The 21,394-nt window shown below is 44.0% G+C and overlaps 1 protein-coding gene across 2 annotated transcripts; it reads right to left on the reverse strand.

Moving 5' to 3' along the window:
- Window positions 1-184: 184 nt before the first annotated feature.
- On the reverse strand, window positions 185-6,515 carry hsf2 (heat shock transcription factor 2). Of its 2 annotated transcripts, XM_034527997.1 has the most exons (12): window positions 6,314-6,515; window positions 5,848-5,956; window positions 5,461-5,588; window positions 5,072-5,196; window positions 4,770-4,845; window positions 4,521-4,582; window positions 4,278-4,356; window positions 3,973-4,094; window positions 3,486-3,740; window positions 2,532-2,634; window positions 2,178-2,244; window positions 185-1,164 (listed from the first exon to the last, which is right to left on the reverse strand). In XM_034527997.1, the coding sequence occupies exons 1-12, from the start codon at window positions 6,404-6,406 to the stop codon at window positions 815-817; spliced, it is 1,569 nt and encodes a 522-aa protein (XP_034383888.1). In that variant the 5' UTR covers window positions 6,407-6,515; the 3' UTR covers window positions 185-814. The 2 variants fall into 2 exon arrangements, 1 of the variants encoding a protein (XP_034383888.1); XR_004609050.1 differs by lacking the exons at window positions 185-1,164; window positions 2,178-2,244; window positions 2,532-2,634 and having other exon boundaries at window positions 3,623-3,740; window positions 3,973-4,117; window positions 6,314-6,507.
- Window positions 6,516-21,394: the final 14,879 nt, after the last annotated feature.

The raw sequence follows: 21,394 nt of genomic DNA on the forward strand, positions 1-21,394 counted from the left end.
TTTCCGCTCACTGCATCTAAAGGCTGATGGGGATAACCTCTTCCGTGTTCCCACGATAACGGGCAGCGGGGGCTCTGCACGTGGCACCGTGTAAGCAAAACTATTCGCCTAAATGTGGAAATATGGGTGTTTATGACAGCTCGAGGAAGTGTTCCGGGGATATAAGAACCATGTGGAGGAGACATTTAGAGTCAAAACATTTATTAAGTCATTTGTCATGGGTGTTTGTCACACCATTGCCGTTTTTATTTTCTATGTCAGATTACAATGTTTGGTTTTGGCACTTACATTCCCATCATGCTTTATTTAGCAGTGTACACAGGAAGTATGATGTTTGCCAACAAGTCCAGATGTTCCGACAACAACAGTAAGATTGCTCTTAGAAGCAGTCTGGTGATTATGATCTGAAGATATGAGGAAGGAACATCTGTTGAAATGTGTGGACACATTCAGATTTGTCTACACAGTATGTGTATGACGTCTGTCATGACACGAGTTATGACTCACAGATTACATCTTTTAGGTTCAAAGTTTTAAAAACCTGCCAGAGGTTGTTAAACTAATACTTATATTTGATGAGAACGTGGCTTATTTTTAGTTTCTCAATTGTTATCATAAACGCAAAAGTCTTAAATGTAAAAATGTGTACATGGGACAGTCTGCAGCTATTCCTCCACCGGCCTGGTGCCTCCTTCAGTTCCGTTACTGCTTCTCAATGTGCACACCCAGGAGAGGGGGAGGGAATATTAACACCCAATGCCAGTACTGGCTGTATGCTGTGATGAACCGATGACCCGCTCATACCAGTTCCCGCTCACACCCTGTCCAGCCCGGTGGCGTCGCTCTCTGCTCCGGCGGGACTCAGTTCACACAGGTAGAAGAGCGTCTCGGCGCTGGCCTCCGCCTCCGCCTCAGTGAGAGGCTCCAGGCGGAGCAGGGAGCTGTGGGTTGACTGTTTAGGCTCGGGGCCGGTGTCCAGCAGCTCCATGGGCGGCTCGGCCTCCACAGAAGCACCATAGATCGAAGAGGGCGGGAGGTGGGTGGTGTAGGAGCCAGTGCTGCTGCTGCTGCTGCTGCTGGGACCCAGATCCAGGTCTGGGTGAGTAATGCAGCTATCGAGGATGGCCAGTAGGGGGCAAGAGGTGTACTGGATCAACTGCTTATCTGAAAAGAACATTTAAATAAAAATCAGCGGATCTTTCTAAATGCAATTACTTTCTTTGATCGTGAAAACTATTCATTATTTGTCCTTCAGAGAAGACCTCGAATGTTTATGCATAGAAATGAGCCTGCATATTGGTGGGTCTCTACGGTGATTCAGGGAAACAACCGAAGGGAAGACCCAAAAATAAATGTTTTCCATTGGCACAGTCCTAAAAGTGCCAGTGCAGCCACAGCATTTAGGCTTTTTGCTTCCAAATTTATTGTGTCAATCAGTGGTGTCCCCCAACAAGGATTATCATTTCAAAATGGAAGTTTGATAGGTGAACACTATTTATTTATTTATATACGTTTTTTTGTAATGGCGAACTTGACCTACATTATGATGAGGACTTATTACAGAGGATATGGAGTGTTGGGATTGAGCGAGAGCCGTCAACGGCTTTATTTCCACACTGCTAATTTACACAACCCGTGTGCAGGAGATGAAGAGGTGCTCCGTAAGGTGTGCAGAGAGTGTGGCGCACTGGAGACGCTCTGATTGGTCAGTTTGTCTCTTTTCCTAGTGAATAAACCATTATAACTAATGTATATAAATATATATGAATTAGTGAATGAATTGGTACATGGTGATAAATGCACAGTATTAGGAGATATTATTGGAAAAATACAGACGCTCTGCAATTCCTTAATGCGTTCTGATTTTAATCTTGGATTTCAGATAATTTCATCATCTGCGGTGGCGTTGGTAGTCTGGCTCCTCTGGGAGTGCGATGACGAGATAACACTGATAAAATATTGAGCAGAATCCGACAACGCTGCTGGTTTGAACGTTTGAGATACGGCGGATCTATAAGTTACATCATACTTATAAATTATTCCAGAAAGGAAGTGTGCCAGAGTTCCCGTGTGTCTCAACGTTTCCAAAACAGGGTGCACATTCTCCCGTCAAAGTTAGTTTTTATAGGGCACAACTTTTCTCGTTCAGGGAAGTCGTGAGTGTATCCTGCACTCACCTGTGCTGCCGTCCTCTGTCCTGCCGCGGTTTAGCTGGGCCGTGTTCTCTTTGGAGGACACACCCTCCTGAAAAAGAGAGGTAATGATAAATACGAGAAAACTAGCTTCAACATAAAAATAGGTGGATTGAAGTACACATTTCAATAACATTTGACATGGCCTTATGTACATTGAGTTATTTGTCAGTGAAATCCTTCCATGCGTCTCCAGCGGCTGTAAAGAGATCCCTCACCAACAGTAACGGAATCCAGAGTTAAAATACTGGAGGAACTGACACACAGCGCTGAAATAAAAGATTGAATGCGTTGTTGATCGTGGGAATTGTCTTTTGTGTGCGAGTGATGTCATTTTACCTCAAAGGGATCAAAGTCCATGCCAAACTTTTTCCCGTAAAGCATGGCCTGGAAGTCCTCCAGACTGCAGTCGATGCTGTCCAGATAGTCCATCAGCTCCATCCTGACAACACGCAGACACAAAGTACCATGTTCCACTTTCTTGTTATTATAAACATGTATCCTATGTTAAAGTAGTACCAGTGGACATTCTTTATTATACGTTGGTTATAGTTACTTAGTCTAAAAAAAAATAAAAATAGTTGGAAGCCAAGGAATCTGCCTCCAAATTCCCGTGGCGTCTCACAACCATCAGATAGGACCCTCAGAACCTTGGCTATCAAATAACACCGACTACATCCTGAACCAACGCTTCACATTGCTTACACAGGATCAGAGATGCAGAACACAGATAACTGAGTGAATGTACACATGACTATTTAGTGTACCGTCTTATATGTATCTATACATTAAATGCCCATGGACGATTTAGCATTGTAAAATTGAAATGTAGTTGTGAATCTCAACAGGTTTGTGCAGATCCTTTTGAGGCTGTTGTGTGCCCATCCGTTGTGTGCCCATCCATTGTGTGTCAAATAGAAATTTACAAGAAAAAAGCCCAGTGCTCTCCAGTAGGTGGCAGAAATGCAACATTTGTGGACGCCAATGGCTGTTAAACCAAACAGAAGAAGAAAAGACGCTGTGGCGAGTAAACATGCTCAAAAACCCATCCATCGATACTTCCTGACTCTGTTGCCGTTATACAGCACAAATGCTGTTAAATTGTAATGTTCACTAAATTACGACTGTTCATAAGAGATAAAGTGTGAATAAAAAACATCTTCATCCATGCTAAAAAAAAGGTGCATAATCCCCCTCCAAAAAAAAATGTATTTTACAAGGCTGCCAAATGTTCAATTAATTTCAGAGCGAGATTATGTTTCTGTGAGAATTATGATCACGGTTGGCACCTACTTGCCGAGCAGGTTGATGTTCTGAGATATTGCTCCGTTCTCGTTCAGTATGGAGTCCATCATCTTGACGGGGTCCTCCAGACTCAGGGCGAATGCTTTATTGAGCTGCAGGGCGCTGCTGGTCGCCTCACTGCTGTCGTCTGCTGCTGCTGCTGACGCCCCCGCCTCCGTCTGTCTGACGTCATCTGTGCTCACGTCCGTCTCATCCGGCAGCAATGCACAGCTGTCCAGCTCGACTTCCACGATGTCTATGTCACTGTGGGAGGACGTTTTCATTGAGATACTGCTGGCTATTTAATATAGTCTGGCAATTCCTTTAAAGTCAACTCATTTAAAGTTTTGTAGTGACGGACATGCTCGATTAGTCCATCAAACAAACATTGATGTCGACATGGAAGTTCATCAATCTCCCCCCCCCCCCCCCAAAAGTTTGAAAGCAGGAGAACGGTGTGAATGTCGCATGATGATTCACGGCTAAATAGTCTTACCCTTGCTCGTGGTCCCTGGGTGACCCCTCTGACATCTCACCGTCACTATCGGTCAAGTCACAAATGATAACGTCATCCGATACCTCGGAGCCCTTCATGCCACTCAGACTGTTGACAGGCGACTAAACAGGTAAACAGTCAAAACCTGCACATTTATAAACACGTTTCCTTTTCAAAACCATCCATTTCAAAAAATTAAATAAAATGTTAAAACACGTCGGCCTAAAAAGTCAAATGCGAGGACAAGATGATCATATCAGGAGCGCCCATGTTTATGTTGTTATGTTATGCCGCTATTTACTGACCTGGCCCACGCACGCTTTGTCATCGTAGATCTGATGAATGTATTTGGGCTTCTTTCCATTGCTGTTCATGAGAACTGGCCTGACAAAAGGACAATAACACGACAACAATGAAAGCTCACACTGACCAAGGTTTTACATTATGAGGCTGCTGAGACGGTTAGCTGGTTTACTGCGTCGTCATCCAACACAAAAATATGTATTTATTTATGTTTACTATAAAATATCTTTTCAGTGTGAACTCACCTTTTGCGTTTTAAATTCAGGATGCGGTTGTTCTTTACCAATGTGACAATGAAGTGTATCAGCTGAAAAAGAGAAGAGATTGAACAGAACACATTGCGTGTGGTTGCATTAGACTTCCCTTTCTAAACTAATTAATGAATGCCACAAAAATGTAAACCGTGTCATGAAACAAATTGTCTGTGTTAATATCCCTAAAATGCACAGTCCACTTCCAGCTGTTAAGACTCAAACACTAGGCTCGCCGCTCACCTTTTTGATGAGCTGTTGTTGGTGAGCATGAATCTGTCGCAGATCTGAGATCTCCCTCCACAGAGCTTCATTCTCCCTGGGAAGAAAAAAAAGAAAGAGGTTTATTTACAGTTGACAGGCTGGTCTGCAACACCAACCCTGTCTCCTCTGAGTTCCTGTCACTTGATTAAACATTTTTGTGAAATGAAAACGGTCAGAGGACTTTCTGATAAGTTGTCCTAAATATGACTCTCCCACTCTGTGGTGGTAACGTTGAAGCTGGAACGTTGGGTGGGATGACCTTGCACGAGCTTCTCGCTCACCTTTTGAGTGTTCCCAGCCGTAGGTCGATGCTCTCCTGTTTGCTGTGGACACTGTGAACACTCGCCAAGATCTGGGACAGGTCTTCCTGTCGAATCTTGTTGTCCTCTGGCCGAGTGTTGGAAACCTGACGGACAGTAATTACAAATCAAATGTAGTGGTTGCGCCATCTCAAAACCGCAAGGCAAACTCAATACAATCATATTTTTGCTGTAAAAATACAAACTGATTATTAAAATGTGCCCTAGCAGACCACTGCAGAGTGCAAACATCTCTTGATGAAATGTTCCCATCGTATCTATCCCTTTGGGTCTGGGTCTAGCTCCATCCTGAACGTAGCAATGTTTGATCTCGGTGAAAGTGAGCATGCAGAAGACACAGATGACTCCACCTTCCTTTTGATGTTCTCCAGCAGGTTGTCCTGTCCATGTTTGAAGTAGGGGTGCTGAAACTCCACGGGGCCATCTTTCTCCTGTTTCACAATGCCTGTGTCAATGTGCATCACTTTACGGAATCCATCTGCACAAATACACAAACACAACCATTTAGCTCCATTTTCTGACAATAATTATCTGCAGATTCAGGGTAGTTTCTCACTTCTCAGCCTTTATGGGTTAGCTACAAGGGGGATGGGGGCATATACAGTGTGGCTGCAGACTGACCAAATGAAGGCAGAAGAAAACAGCCTCCACTCCACTCCCCCTAGCAACGACTGCAAAGCAATGACCACCAACTCCACGCATCACATACTGAAACAAGTAGATCAACGCATTCTTACACATGTTCAGCTGCCTGATGAAACTGGCCATGTTGTTGTGCTTGAAGAACTTGGGGAGGATCTCCTTGGCGAAGTGCTGCTCGTCCAGCACGAGGAAACTGTTGCCCTCCTGGAAAACAAGCAACACCACCACGACAGTCAAAACAGGCGTCTCAGTGGGGCCACCAGCTCTAGTTTAAGGAGCCATGTCACTGCATGCTTACTCGGTGCCCCAAACACCCTGGAGGAACTGTGCTTGGCCCCGCATGCAAGCTACGGTGACACAATGATGGGGCTGGTACTACTTGCTGGCTCACAGTTAGCTTCGGCCAATGCTTGTCGGTAGTTTATTATTAGCTTATTATTAATTGCTCATGTCACTGGCTAGCTGGCTACTGATGGCTCTCCGCTTGGCGTTAGCTTTTGGAACTGGCGTGCTTGCTAGCTAGCTAGCTAAGATGGCCTAACACTAGCCATCTCCAGTTACCTGGCTCCAGCAAATGAACTCGTTGGTGTCCGCATCCTCGACCAGCGTCCACAGCTTGGCGAGGAAAGCAGGGACGTTTGAGTTGTGTTTCATCACGTAACGACAAATCCAGCGACACAAAACACCTTGGCTGAAAACGCTTCTCGAGCCTGTTGTTGCTTTTCTTTTAAGAAAAAAGTGTTATTGCTCGCAACTTCCGGTTGTCTTGAACGGGAGAGGATTGGTCGAAAACGGGCACTTACTGGTCACGTGGACAGAGACAGAACGCAATTGCTTCAAACTAAAATATTTAATTCATTCACTTTATATATTTAATTTAATTGTCGTTTCTGGGGGGGTTTTCTCCTTCAATTTTGTGGATTCTTTTTCACATTCTTCAATGAAAAAGCTCCACTTTTTAGGGAGCAAAGGAATAACATTCCATTCAGTTATTAGATACCTGGTGTGAATGTAAAGCTTTTTCACTTGATATGTCATGTGCAACCTTCAAATGTTATTTGAGTAAGTGTTTATTTCAGTAGAGAAACACAAAATAAGATGCTGATGCAAATGTTAACAAAAAGAGAGGGAAATACCTATTTGCTAAACCAGTGGTTCCCAGGAAAGGTGTATTGTTAAGTGGCCCTTTCCCAAACTCAGGTGGGAAATGCCTATTTGATCATACAGGTAAAAATCAGAAAAAACTTATCTCAAATCTACTCATTTATGGAAACGAACCTTGCCAGAAATCTTAGCAGAAAAAGTTTAGTCAGACCCTAATAAATTCCTCATTCCAAAAAATCCAATATTCTGGATTGCAGACAAGTCACTACTTATCAGTATTTTACGAGGTTGAATATGTTTAGTTCACTGGATTGCCATCGAAATAGTGTCCAGCTCGACTGTCAGGTAGTTGGATGTTCATTTATGAAGACCGTCATTATATTATTATTAGACCTTTATTTAACCAGGTAAAATCAATTGACAACCAATTCTCATTTTCATTCAGCCCTGCATGGATGCCATAACAGCTCATGTTGCACCTGCTGGCCCATCTGTCAAAATTAAAAGATGCTCTATACCTATTTTCCAAGTGACAATAGTACATATTCACTAGGTCTCGTTTTTACTTCTCATTCTGGCCTCAAGTAACTCCAGATCAAGTTTCAGGGTTTGTAGCAGCAATATTTGTAAAGAGGGCCCCGATAGTGCAGGGCAGAACTCTTCCGCATTGACCCCCATATCTCCTGCGACTTAGCTCCTAACCCTACCAAAGCTTGCTTTTTTGGGTGATTGTCCCCATGTCCCCTCAGGCTGAGCCAGGTGGCAACCTCCGGTTCTGAAAAGGGGAGCCAATGTGGAAGTGCTTTAAACTTGCATTCCTTCAAATGGCCATCAGGGGGCGACTCCTTTGTTTGCAAAATGAACCCTGATTGTGTAGAAGTCTATAATTCTACTCCTCACTTGATTTATTATCTCAAAAAACATTGTGAAGATGAGTTTATGGACTCAATAGCTACTTTCAAGTCTTCTTCAATACAGCATGATGTTCATTTAGTAAATCATGGTCCATGTAGAATCAAATAGACCATAAAGCAGAGTATGCTTTAGGGCGGGGCAACAAGGTGATTGGTCGTTGCCAAGGCGTTGTCCAGTCTGGGAGGTTTCTTTGTTCTTTGAACCCTTTACAGTGTGTTTTCAGTTCTTGAAAGGTAATGTTAACATTTTGGTTATCAAAAACTTAGCTCCACCCTCTTGTATCATTTCTGCTTGCAAAAAAACAAGATGGCGATGACCAAAAAAACAATGCAGCGACAGTCAAAATTATGTTCTTAAGGATTCGAAACCGCATGGGTGACATTATGGTAACAACATCAAATTCTTCAGTCTATGCTGCTGCCACTACACCCTCTTCATTAATTCATCTAGTCTGACTGACTCCAAAAACTTCTGGTCACACAACCTTAATGTGGTACTGCTGAGCATGTTGGCTGATGTGCTCCATGCACATTTCTCCTCATCACAACATTAAAATGTATAAAAACAATCGGGGGGGGGAAGTAATGCAGTATCATCTTTCCATGATTACATTTAAGCTGTTCTTCATAGTTCCTCATTGGTTTAACACATCCCTCTTGCTCAGAGTGTCTCATGTATAGCTATTCCTCTGCCTCCCTTAATGATAACGGTACATGCAACAAGTGTAGTTTATTTGCTAGGTTGGAGGCAGTTCTAAGTGGGTTAGATGCACGGCTCCGCACCATCGAAGCTCAGACAGTTACGCTAGTTAGCCCGCCTCCCCCCATAGCCGGCTCGGAGCCTTTAGCTTTAGCCTCTGTTAGCTGTCCCCCGGCAGCCCCCGAGCAGCCGGATGGCTGGGTGACTGTTCGAAGGGGTTTTAAGTCTAAACAGAAGCCCACTGAGCACCGCCAACCTCTTCACGTTTCGAACCAGTTTTCCCCACTCAGCGACGCACCCGCTGAGAAACCCACTCTGGTTATAGGTAGCTCCATAGTCAGAAACGTGAAGATAGGGAAGCCTGTGACCAAAGTCATATGCATCCCGGGGGCCAGAATGGGCGACATTGAATCTTGTTTAAAACTGCTGGCTAAAGATGAGTGTAGTTACAGTAAGATTATAATACACGCCGGCGGTAATGACTCCCGACTGCGGCAGTCGGAGGTCACTAAAATTAATGTGGAATCGGTGTGTGCTTATGCCAAGACAATGTCGGACACCGTAGTTTTCTCTGGCCCTCTCCCCAATCTGATCAATGATGACATGTATAGCCGCATGTCGTCATTCAACCGCTGGTTATCCAGGTGGTGCCAGCAAACAATGTGGGCTACATAGATAACTGGCAGACTTTCTGGGGAAAGCCTGATCTGATGAGTCAAGACGGCATTCATCCCACTTGGGATGGAGCACGTCTCATTTCTGCGAACATGGCCAAGTTGATTAACGGACTTAATCCATGACCCAGAGTTCAGATCAGGAAGCAGAAGCAGAGTTGTAGTCTTCCACCCTTCTCTGCACTTCCATTCGAGCAGTTACCCACCCTTAACCTTAATTCTATAGAGACTGTGTCTGTCCCACGACCACTTAAATTAATTAAATCAAAAGTAACCAGAAGAGGAACAAAATAACCTCATACAGGTTAACATCACTACTGCAACAGATTAGATATCTGTCATCTAAAGCTGTATTAGTAAATTATTTAATATCAGACAATCACATTGATTTATTGTGTCTTACTGAAACCTGGCTGAGCAATGAAGAATATGTCAGCCTAAATGAATCAACTCCTCCAAGTCATATTAATACTCACATTCCTCGAGGCACTGGCCGAGGAGGTGGAGTAGCAGCCATCTTTGACTCAAGCCTATTAATGAATCCTAAACCTAAATTAAACTACAACTAATTTGAAAGCCTTGTTCTTAGTCTTTCACATCCAACCTGGAAAACATTACAGCCAATCCTATTTGTTATACTGTACCGGCCACCAGGTCCATATTCAGAATTTATATCTGAATTTTCAGAGTTTTTTTATCAAGTTTAGTCCTTAAAACTGATAAGGTTATTATTGTAAGAATATTGATAATGATTGCCTTAGTACTGCATTTATCTCATTGTTGGACTCGATTGGCTTCTGTCAGAGAGTACAGAAACCCACTCACTGCTTTGGCCACACCCTCAACCTTGTTCTTGCATATGGCATTGACATTGAGCATTTGGAGGTCTTCCCACAAAACCCTCTTCTGTCAGACCATTACCTCATAACTTTTGAGTTTATACTCCCGGAGTATACACCGTTATTCAAAAGTTTCTACACCAGATGTCTAACTGACAGTGCTGTAGCTAAATTTAAAGAAGCGATTCCTTCTGCATTTGATTCAATACCACGTCTCAATGTGACGGAGGACTCCTGTGCTAACTTTAGTCCGTCCCAGATTGATCATATTGTCGATAGTGCTACAGGCTCACTGAGAATGACACTAGACTTGATAGCCCCACTGAAGAAAAAGACAGTGAGGCAAAGGAGGTTTGCTCCCTGGTATAACCCTCAGACCCGCAAACTAAAGCAAACATCACGAAAGCTCGAAAGCATATGGCGTTCCACCAATCTGGAAGAATCACGCTTAGTTTGGCGAGACAGCCTTAAAACATATAAAAAGGCTCTCCGTAATGCCAGAGCAGCCTATTACTCATCAGTAATAGAGAAAAATAAGAACAACCCCAGGGTTCTCTTTAGCACTGTAGCCAGGCTGACAGAGAGTCACAGCTCTGTGGAGCCGTGTATTCCTATAGACCTCAGTAGTAATGACTTCATGAACTTCTTCAATGAAAAGATTTTAACTATTAGAGGCAAGATTGATGATCTCTTGCCCTCAACTACTGCTGATCTGTCATCAAGAGGAGTGGCCTTGGAAATGGCCCTGGAGTATATTTGGATAGCTTTTCTCCCATTAACCTAGACCAATTGTCCTCAACGGTTTCTACTTCTGAACCGTCTACCTGTCTCTTAGACCCCATCCCAACGAGGCTGCTTAAAGACGTGTTGCCTTTAATTGGCACCTCTCTGTTGGCTATTGTTAATGTGTCTTTGCTAACAGGCCATGTTCCACATTCCTTCAAAGTAGCTGTAATTAAACCTCTCCTGAAAAAGCCCACTCTTCATCCAGAGGTGTTGGCTAACTACAGACCGATCTCTAACCTTCCCTTCCTCTCTAAGATCCTTGAGAAAGTAGTCGCAAATCAGTTGTGCGACTTTCTACATGACTCCTCCTATGAATCGCCACCTTAACGTGGTGGAGGAGTTTGAGTGGCTCAGTGATCCTGGGATCTATGTTGTCCGGGGCATCAGCCCCTGGTAGGGTCTCCCAAGGCAAACAGGTCTCAGGGGAGAGCCCAGACTAAGAGCGGTTCAATAAACCCTGATGAATAGCAGCCCACGGTCTGAAGCTACCTTGCCCGGACAAGGGAAACCGGGGCACCCTCCCCGAGCCAGACCCAGGAGGGGAGCTCGTCGGCGAGCGTCTGGTGGCCGGGCTTTTGCCCATGGGGCCCGGTCGGGCTCAGCCCGAAAAAACAGCATGGAGCAGCAGTCACCCTGTGGACCCACCACCCGCAGGGAGAATTATCGGGGTCGGGTGCTATGTAGACCGGGCGGCGGGCCAGGCGGGAGACCTGGGCGGGCCGATCGCCGGCGGAATAGACTAGCTCTAGGGTTGTGGAACGTCACCTCACTAGCGGGGAAAGAGCCGGAGCTGGTGCAGGAGGTGGAGCGGTACCAGCTAGATATAGTTGGGCTCACCTCCACGCACAGCATGGGCTCTGGAACCAAGCTCCTGGAGAAGGATTGGACTTACGAGCCCCGGGCTGAGCGCCGCTGTGTTGGAGTTTTTCCCGGGGAACGGGAGGGTCGCCTCCCTGCGCCTACGGGTTGCGGGGAGTAAAGGCTCTGACTGTTGTTTGTGCTTATGCACCGAACAGCATTTCGGAGTATCCGGCCTTCTTGGAGTCGGTGGGAGGGGTCCTGGAAAGGGCGCCGCCTGCCGACTCCATAGTTCTCCTGGGAGACTTCAACGCTCACGTGGGCAATGACAGAGAAACCTGGCGGGGCGTGATTGGGAGGAACGGCTTGCCCGATCCGAACCCGAATGGTGTTTTGTTGTTGGACTTCTGTGCTAGCCACAGTTTGTCCATAACGAACACCATGTTCGAACATAAGGTGGCTCATAAGTGTACCTGGTACCAGAACACCTTAGGCCGGAGATCAATGATCGACTTTCTAATCGTATCATCTGATCGACCGGGTCCCTCTGGGTTTTTTGTGGGGGGTGCTGCGGGAGTATGGGGTGCCGGACCCGTTGGCATGGGCCATTCGGTCTCTGTACGCCTGCAGTAGGAGCTGTGTTCCTCGGTAGTAAGTCAGACACATTCCCGGTGGGTGTTGGCCTCCGCCAGGGCTGCCCTTTTTCACCGGTCCTGTTCGTGACCTTGATGGACAGGATATCTAGGCGCAGCCAGGGGGCGGAGAGGATCCGGTTCAGGAGTCTCGGGATCGCCTCACTGCTGTTCGCGGATGATGTGGTCCTGTTTGCCTCCTCGGACCGTGACCTCCAGCATTCACTGGGGCGTTTTGCAGCCGAGTGCGAAGCGGCAGGGATGAGAGTTAGCACCTCCAAATCTGAGGCCATGGTGCTCTGCCGGAAACCGGCGGATTGCTCCCTCCAGGTGGGGACAAACTGCCTACCCCAAGCGAAGGAGTTCAAATATCTCGGGGTCTTGTTCACGAGTGAGGGTAAGGTGGAGCGGGAGATCGACAGGCGGATCGGTGCAGCTGCAGCAGTAAAACAGGCGCTGTACCGGTCCGTCTTGGTGAAGAGGGAGCTGAGCCGGAAGGCAAAGCTCTCCATTTACTGGTCGGTCTACGTTCCAACCCTCACCTATGGTCACGAACTCTGGGTCGTGACCGTAAGAACGAGATCTCGGATACAAGCGGCCGAAATGAGCTTCCTCCGTAGGGTGGCCGGGCTCAGCCTTAGAGATAGGGTAAGAAGCTCGGACATCAGGGGGGAGCTTGGAGTCGAGTCGCTGCTCCTTCGTGTCGAAAGGAGTCAGCTGAGGTGGTTCGGGCATCTAGTCAGGATGCCTCCTGGACGCCTCCCATTAGAGGTTTTCCGGGCACGTCCAACTGGTAGGAGGCCCCAGGGAAGACCGAGGACACGCTGGAGGGATTATATCTCCCGGCTGGCCTTGGAACGCCTCGGGATCCCCCAGAATGAGCTGGAAATTGTTGCGGGTGAGAGGGAAGCCTGGGTCGGCCTGCTGAACCTGCTGCCACCGCGACCCGACCCCAGATAAGCGGCTGATAATGGATGGATGGATGGATGGACTTTCTACATCAGAATAGTTTATTTGAGGAGTTTCAGTCAGGATTTAGAAAACACCACAGCACAGAGACAGCACTGGTGAAAATTACAAATGACCTCCTAATTGCATCAGATAAAGGACTCATCTCCGTACTGGTATTATTAGACCGTAGTGCTGCGTTCGACACCATTGATCATGACATCCTATTACAGAGACTGGATCAGTCGATTGGCATTTCAGGTACCGCACTAAGTTGGTTTAAATCCTATTTATCAGATCGATCTCAATTTGTATTTGTAAACGATGAAGCCTCAATGACCACCAACGTTAATCACGGAGTTCCACAAGGTTCTGTGCTTGGACCAATTTTATTTACCTTATATATGCTTCCTTTGGGCAATATTATCAGGAAACACTGCATAAACTTTCATTGCTATGCAGACGATACTCAATTATATCCATCGATCAAACCAGAGGAGACCAACCAGCTCGCTAAAATTCAAGAATGTCTTAAAGACATAAAAACATGGATGACCTGCAACTTCCTGATGTAAAACTCAGACAAAACTGAAGTTATTTTACTGGGCCCTGAACACCTCAGAGATCAATTATCTGGTGATGTGGTTTCTGTAGATGGCATTGCCCTGGCATCCAACACCACTGTAAAGAATCTCGGCGTTATCTTTGACCAGGGCTTGTCCTTTAACTCCCACGTAAAGCAAATCTCAAGGATTGCATTTTTTCATCTATGTAACATTTCAAAAATCAGGCACATCTTGTCTCAAAAAGATGCAGAAAAGCTGGTTCACGCGTTTGTTACTTCCAGACTAGATTACTGCAACTCCTTATTATCTGGCTGTTCTAATAAGTCTCTTAAATCCCTCCAGTTGATCCAGAATGCTGCAGCTCGTGTACTCACAACAACTAAGAAAAGAGATCACATTACTCCTGTATTAGCTGCTCTGCACTGGCTCCCTGTAAAATCAAGAATCACATTTAAAATTCTTCTCCTCACCTACAAAGCCTTGATTGGTGATGCACCATCATATCTTAAGGAGCTTGTAGTACCATATTGCCCTACTAGAGAGCTGCGCTCACTAAATGCGGGGCTACTTGTGGTTCCTAGAGTCCTAAAAAGTAGGACGGGAGCAAGAGCCTTCAGTTATCAAGCTCCTCTTTTATGGAACCAGCTTCCACTTTCAGACACAGTCACCTCATTCAAGAATAGACTTAAGACTTTCCTGTTTGATAGTGCTTATAGTTAGGGCTGAATCAGGTTTGCCCTGGTCGAGCCCCTTGATATGCTGCTATAGGCTTATAGGCTGCTGGGGAATGTTTTAGGATACACTGAGCACCTATCTCCTCTTCTCTCTTTCCTTATGGATGCATTTACATCTCTCCATTGCACCTTATTAACTCTGCTTCCTCCCCGGAGTCGTTGTGACTTCACGTCTCATAGGGTCCATTGGACCTGGAGGTGTTTGATGCCTGGTGAGCCGGCCTCTCGCGTTGGCCCTGCTGATGCCCCGCCCCCCCTCCTCTCTACCTCCTTCTGTTTCATGGATTGGAGTTCCATTCATACATTGTCATATTCATGTAATGTGTTTATGTAACTTTGTAAATGCTGTTCATTCTGTACACATGACATCTATTGCATCTGTCCATCCGGGGAGAGGGATCTTCCTCTGTTGCTCTCCTGAAGGTTTCTTCCCTTTTTTCCCTGTCAAAGGTTATTTTTGGGGAGTTTTTCCTGATCCGATGTGAGGTCCTGGGACAGGGATGTCGTATGTGTACAGATTGTAAAGCCCTCTGAGGCAAATTTGTAATTTGTGATATTGGGCTATACAAAATAAATTGAATTGAATTGAATCAGATTTTAAAGAAAGTGTATGTCATCATGTGGCCACTAGATGGAATCCTTAACTCATTGCAAAACCTGATCGCTGTCAAACCAGCTTGCTGATGCATTTAATCTGTTTACTACTTCACTATTTCATACGACCAGTCTTCTGTAAGTACAATTCAACTTATCTGCCTTTAGTCCTGCTATTTACAACCTGTCTGCTCTTAGTACTACTAAACCTGTCAGCTTGCTTTAACTTGATGATGATCACAGTAATACAGAAAGTATGTGGTATCAGGGTTATTTCCCGTAATGATGGCTCCCCCGATGGGTGCACCACAGGTGGGTATATTAGTTTAAGAGGTTTTCAGTGATTGATGAAATATACAATTTTACAACCCATAAAAACTATATGATAAAATATAGGAATACACACAGTACATCTGCGAATATTGTGCTGAAGCCTGTATTTGCCTCAACTGCACTGTAGATCAAACCCGGCCATGCTTTGTAACAGGCTTATAGAGGCAGGCTGCAGTTCTGAGTTTTTCCCTGTCACATAGATATTTGATCATACTTTTGGGTTTCCATTTACCCAACACTTACTCTATCTGTTTCACATAACACATGTTGTGGTTGTGTCATCATTACATCATTTAAATTATTTTTATATCTATCAGCCTTTATTTTGGACCTTACAATCCACAGAACTTCCCAGACAGAATAAGTGAGGGTCAGCTCTCATTCATACCCATCTTTTCAGAAAAAGCTATTTCACATTGAAATAAAACCCCGGATAGAAGTAGATAGAGCGGGTTAAAGCGGTTTAATTAATCAGCACAGGCATGCCATTATGAATGTGAAAGGACCAGTAAGTGTCTGGGCCTAACTTTCAGGCTAGTGGCCATGACTGCTGAGTGAGGTTGACAAGTGTTGTGCTAATTGGATTGGAGGGTAATATTACATCAAAAGACGTCACCCGCTCCTTTAAAATGGCTGTAATTAGGACATTCTTTAACCTCGGACACAGGGGGGATTATGGAGGAGCAGGATTCAGAGTGCATTACAACCACCCAGGTGACACATTCATTTCATACTGCACAAGATAAATAGGTTTCATACTATACAGTGCCAACAGCGTTGTACCCTTTTTTTTCTGCAGGGTAGAATTCACTTCCTGTCCATTTTTGGTATAAATTGGGACAATGAGTCATTCTATTAAACATGCATATATTAATATATTGATGCAAGTTTCATGGAATCCAGGCAATACGTTTGAAAATATAATTTATGTGTCAGAAACTACTATTTTGTTTTTGCAGGTTAAGCTATCATTCTGATTTTCCTTTGTATAGACATGGCAACCCAATCTACTATAAATGACAATAATATGACACAGTTAAATTCAAATTGAAAAGTCCCGATTGATATAATAATCACTATGGCAATGCCATTTTGTAGGAAATGTAAGGCTCTACATGACATACATCAGTGAAACATAGAGCTGAGTATCGTTTAAAAAACATTACGATACCAGTACTTTTGAGGCGATATTTAAATAGTACTTAATGTGATACCTTCTTTCACTACTCCATCATGGGAGTGGAGGCATTCAGTTGCGCAAAATGCCACCGCTGCAACATTTCTTTTCATCCAACGCAACAGGCGTGAAGCCAACGTCCTGGTGGCACACTGCACTTGCCAGACTGTATGGGATCTAGCTGTTGATGTAGTGGGCCAATCGCATGTCGCATTAGGAGATACTCCAGGTTAAAAACATTCACAGCATGAGTCAAGTTTATTTTCGCCAATCAAAATAAAAAAAATTCAAATTTTTTTCACATCCCCATTGATGAAGAGAAAGCAATGTCCTGTAGCAGATCACACACCAACTCAGAAAACAACCGGCATCACATCATGACAAAGTGGGCTTCCCAAAGAGCATCAAAGTGGAGGGGCATAGATTAGGACACAAGAGTAAGAATGTTTTTCCTTCTTGAGCAAATAACAATAACAAATGGCCATTAATGCACCTCTTTACTGACCTTTGAACCTGACCTCAAAATAAATCATCCTGGTTTTCTGTAAATTCTGTGTAACACAGTTATGTCAGTAGAGCGGATCAGCGTTTTGAATATGTAAGGTAGAACCAAAGCCTTCCTGACTAATACCCAAACCTGGTCTCTGTGTGTGTATGTGTGTGTGTGTCTGTTGTTTCATAGTAGGTAGGAGTCTGCATACTGAACTGAACTGTGGACTTGGAACACAGGGTGGTTGGAAGGAACAGACATTTTCCATTGGATGGAGAACTTGGACATTTGTTTTATAGTTGTTGTTCTCTCTCATTACTTGAATAATATTGAAGTCTAGCAGGACAAAAAAGACCAGGAAAAAGAAGAAGGAAAAAAAAGAGCGGCATTAGAGCTGACCTCGGCAGATTTATTTCTTCACCTAATGGATAAATATGTTTCGGGTTGGCCAAGCGGGTATTAAGCGTCCTCGTCTGCCAACGCATGAATTTTTACTGCACTTTCAAACAATGTTTGATTAAGTGTAACTCAATAGGTATGCCTCTTTCTATAAACTGATGCTATATTTCAATGCCCCCCTCCCGGTAAACACAAAAATGAAAATAAATGATCTTACCAAAAAAGTGGTTATTTTTAAGACCTCTGTATTATAGTGCAGCAATAAAACACACCTCCCCAGGCTTTTACTTTGTCTGTGTCTCTCTTCCCTTTCAGGAAGATTATTTTTCCAAACACAACAACCAATTTATCTTGGTCTTATGTTTCTCTGTACTCGCATCGCAGGAAGTTCTTTTTTACAAAGGGACATCAAATTAGTCCCTTTGGAGATTTGGACATGATTTGACACTACCTGCGAGCCAGAATAATTCAACAACCACAACACATGTTTCAGCACTTGAGACCATAGAGTCCTGGCTAGAAACTCAACAGGTTGAAACAATAAGTAACCAGAGGCCATCGAGAACAATGTAAGACGAGCTGGAAGACAACACTGCCCACATGTCACATTTATGTGTGTTTGTGTGTGTGTGTGTGTGTGTGTGCTTCTACAGTCTTTGGCCATGTCTATCTAGAAGGCACTGCACACACACTAAACTAAACATAACACCACCTGTTTTTGTATCTGAGATGTAAAACAATTGATATCCGTTGGCACAACAACGTAGATTCCTCCTCCAGCTGTGGGGCTCTAGGAGGGTGATAGCGGTTCGGTCTACTCAGCGAAAGCTCAGCAGCTACCAGACTAACTGCCGTGAAATTCCGTGTTGATGTTCATTTGCCACTTAAGGATATTGCCTAACTCCTGGATCTCTGCTCTAGTGCCAGCACTCCAAAAGTATTTACACATTCACACTAGAAATATCAACATCACAGATCACCTCCAAAATGATTAAACACATGTATGCACCCCAGAACATGAGCTCCTTCAAATTTAGACACTAAAGGTGACATTGTCTGAACGGGATCTTACAATCTAATGGCTTTGGTGGCTCTAATGGATGAAGGTGTCCTCATACAAGGGTTCATATGATATGAAAAATGTATTTTGTAATTTTTTTTGTCCATCAACACAAGCATTTACTGCCCCTACTCAAGCCCCTGCAGTGTTTAGGCAACATAACTAATTGGTTAGATTTAGAGAAAGATCATTTATTTGTCCACAGCCTGGATTAGGAAATGGGTAAATAATCAGTGCAATAATTTGGCCATCGATACTCACGGAAATGTAAATCTCCGGCATAAAGGTTTTCTAACCCACAGGTGTCCTTTAACTCTTCCGGCTGCCACACAACTGATACACTACACTGTACATGTCCCTGTACTCCCTTCTCATTTGGAACCCAAGGGGAAACTGCGAGCCCCCTAACCAGCTCCTTGTAAACTTGTTATAGCACGAGCACATAATACAAAAAGTCATAGCCATAAAATGTTAACACTATTGCTTTAAAACCTGTGTGCCAGCTGCCTCGCGCTTTTTTTTATCATATGCATATTCATTTAGTTTTTTGCTTGTGCGTTTCTGCCGAGACACAAGGCCCCGGGAGACACAGAGTGCAGTCGCTTTCGTTTAACAACCCCAGGTGGCCGACCAAGGAGAAGGGTACATTTCTAGACATATAGCTCATCTGCTGGACAGGATATCAGTTGTATTTGTTGGACACAGAGGTGTTAAGGTTATATAACAGCGTATAACTTCTTCATGTGCTTGTGCATGCATGTGTCTTTGATTGTACGTATGTACACATATGTATGTGTGTGTGTGTGTGTGTGTGTGTTGGGAAGTGGGGCTGTAAATGCGTGGGTGAAAGTAGAAGAGCAAAAGCATGTGTAAGCACCCAAATGTAGCATTCTCTCATGTGCCAATTGAAAGTAAGCTCCGTCAGGTGGGGAACTACAAAGACAGGATATCATTAGTGAGAACTGAAGTCACAGCTATGGTATCAACACAGCGTGAAATGAGGTCAGCCCTGTAAGCAGATGGTGGGAGAGGAGCTAACAATTAAATACAAATACAAACCAGAAAAAAAAAAAATCATCAAAGAATTGGTTCTTGCAAGCCGTCCAACCCACTCGATAGAGTGAACATTGTTACTGGACCATTCTGCGAACCCCAGAAAATGTATTATTATTATTAAAAAAGGAATAGCTAATAAAAATGTTGTTCTGTGAATCTGATACACTGTGGAATTGTGTACATGCACACGACTAATTTCTAATTTTAAATAACAAGGGAAAAAGCTCTGGAGAGAATATCGTCGCCAGTCAGGGATAGAAAGAGCAAATTCACGCATAATACTAATAATTGATTGATATTATTGCACTCCAGGCAGACAAAAAAAGCGTTGTCAATTTGAAATGCCAAAGTAACGGTTGCCTAAAAAGGAAGAGCTCTTTTCTACACTTCATGCGACATGACCTCATCTCCTATGCGTCACAAGCCCCTGGAGTCACGGTAGTGAGCCTTTCATTTCTGTTTTCGGCGTGTGTATCTGAACATTGTTACTTTTCACACTACACATGGAGAGTGTGTCTTGGACTTGAATGGTGCAGGATGTTTGAGAAGAAAAAAAGAAAAAGTACATTTCAATGACAAAAAAAGATGAATAGGTCATGAACAGGGACAGAAAACTATGCCTATACTGTTAAACACAGATTGATAACAGAAAAATTATCAATTACAACTAACCTAACTGCATAGTTTTTAGCCCCTGTTATTCTTTCCTTGTCACTGGATTTTCAAAAACCGCTAGACTAATACAAATGTCATTTTTAGTTTGGATGACTGAATGCCAATTTAGGCAGCCCATATATGTTTGAGATGTTTAACCAGTAGATCTCAGCATGCTGTCATTCCTAACCTGACAGACTCTTGTTCGGGGGGGGGGGGCACAGCTTGACGCAGGAGATTATTGAATGCAGGCTGTGGAAATTGGAAAGACACCGTATGCAACGGAGATAGAGCTAACAGTGAAGCTTTTCATATCTCGACCTTCAGGTCTCAGTTTGTGTCATCAGCAGGAACTGAGAGCTGCACAATACAGTATATTCACGTCTCATGTTTGCTTACCCTGAGGTTCCGACCGGCCTGACCCAGGTCTTTAGGGACAAAACATTTGTGTTAAGAAACTGTATCCATGACAGGAGAAGATGGACAAAAAGCAGAACGAAGCAGACTGAAAATGAAGTCTGGATGTGACCAATCAGGAGTGAAGAACCACACATGCTTTATCAGCATGCAACAAGTTACTGAACATATGAACAAATGCAGTGCGATTGACAAATAAATAAACACAGACACGTCGTTCTGCGTGCATTTGTGAGTCTAATTTATTTGTAAATCCTTCCGTGTGCATTTGTAAATCAAACATATTTGTAAATTGTTCTGTGCGCATTTGTAAATCTTTCTGTTTGCATTTGTAAATCTCTCTGTGTGCATTTGTAAATCAAACATATTTGTAAATTGTTCTGTGCGCATTTGTAAATCGGTGTGTTTGCATTTGTAAGTCTCTCTGTGTGCATTTGCAATTATTGAGACTGATCTGACCCCATACCTTTGCACTGGGGTCCAATGATCCCTGTTGTTATGGACACCATGCAATGCTATAATACACAGCAGAAAACCCAGTATTTTATAAAGCTCCAAAAGAGATTTGTTCCTTACAACAGACTGATGCAGTTGGAACCAAGGATCTTAGTTCGCGGCAACTTAAGTTGGCAAGTGTTTCGACCAGCCACTCTGCAAGGTGGCGTGAAAGCCTCCTCCTCACCGTTTTGTCTTGGTTTTCTTGGCGGCATGAATTATACAAATGGAGGTTCCGTGCGCACTTTAGGCAGTTCATCCTGGAAGCCATT

Source organism: Cyclopterus lumpus, chromosome 24 (genome assembly GCF_009769545.1).
Source record: "Cyclopterus lumpus isolate fCycLum1 chromosome 24, fCycLum1.pri, whole genome shotgun sequence".
Lineage (NCBI taxonomy): Eukaryota > Metazoa > Chordata > Actinopteri > Perciformes > Cyclopteridae > Cyclopterus > Cyclopterus lumpus.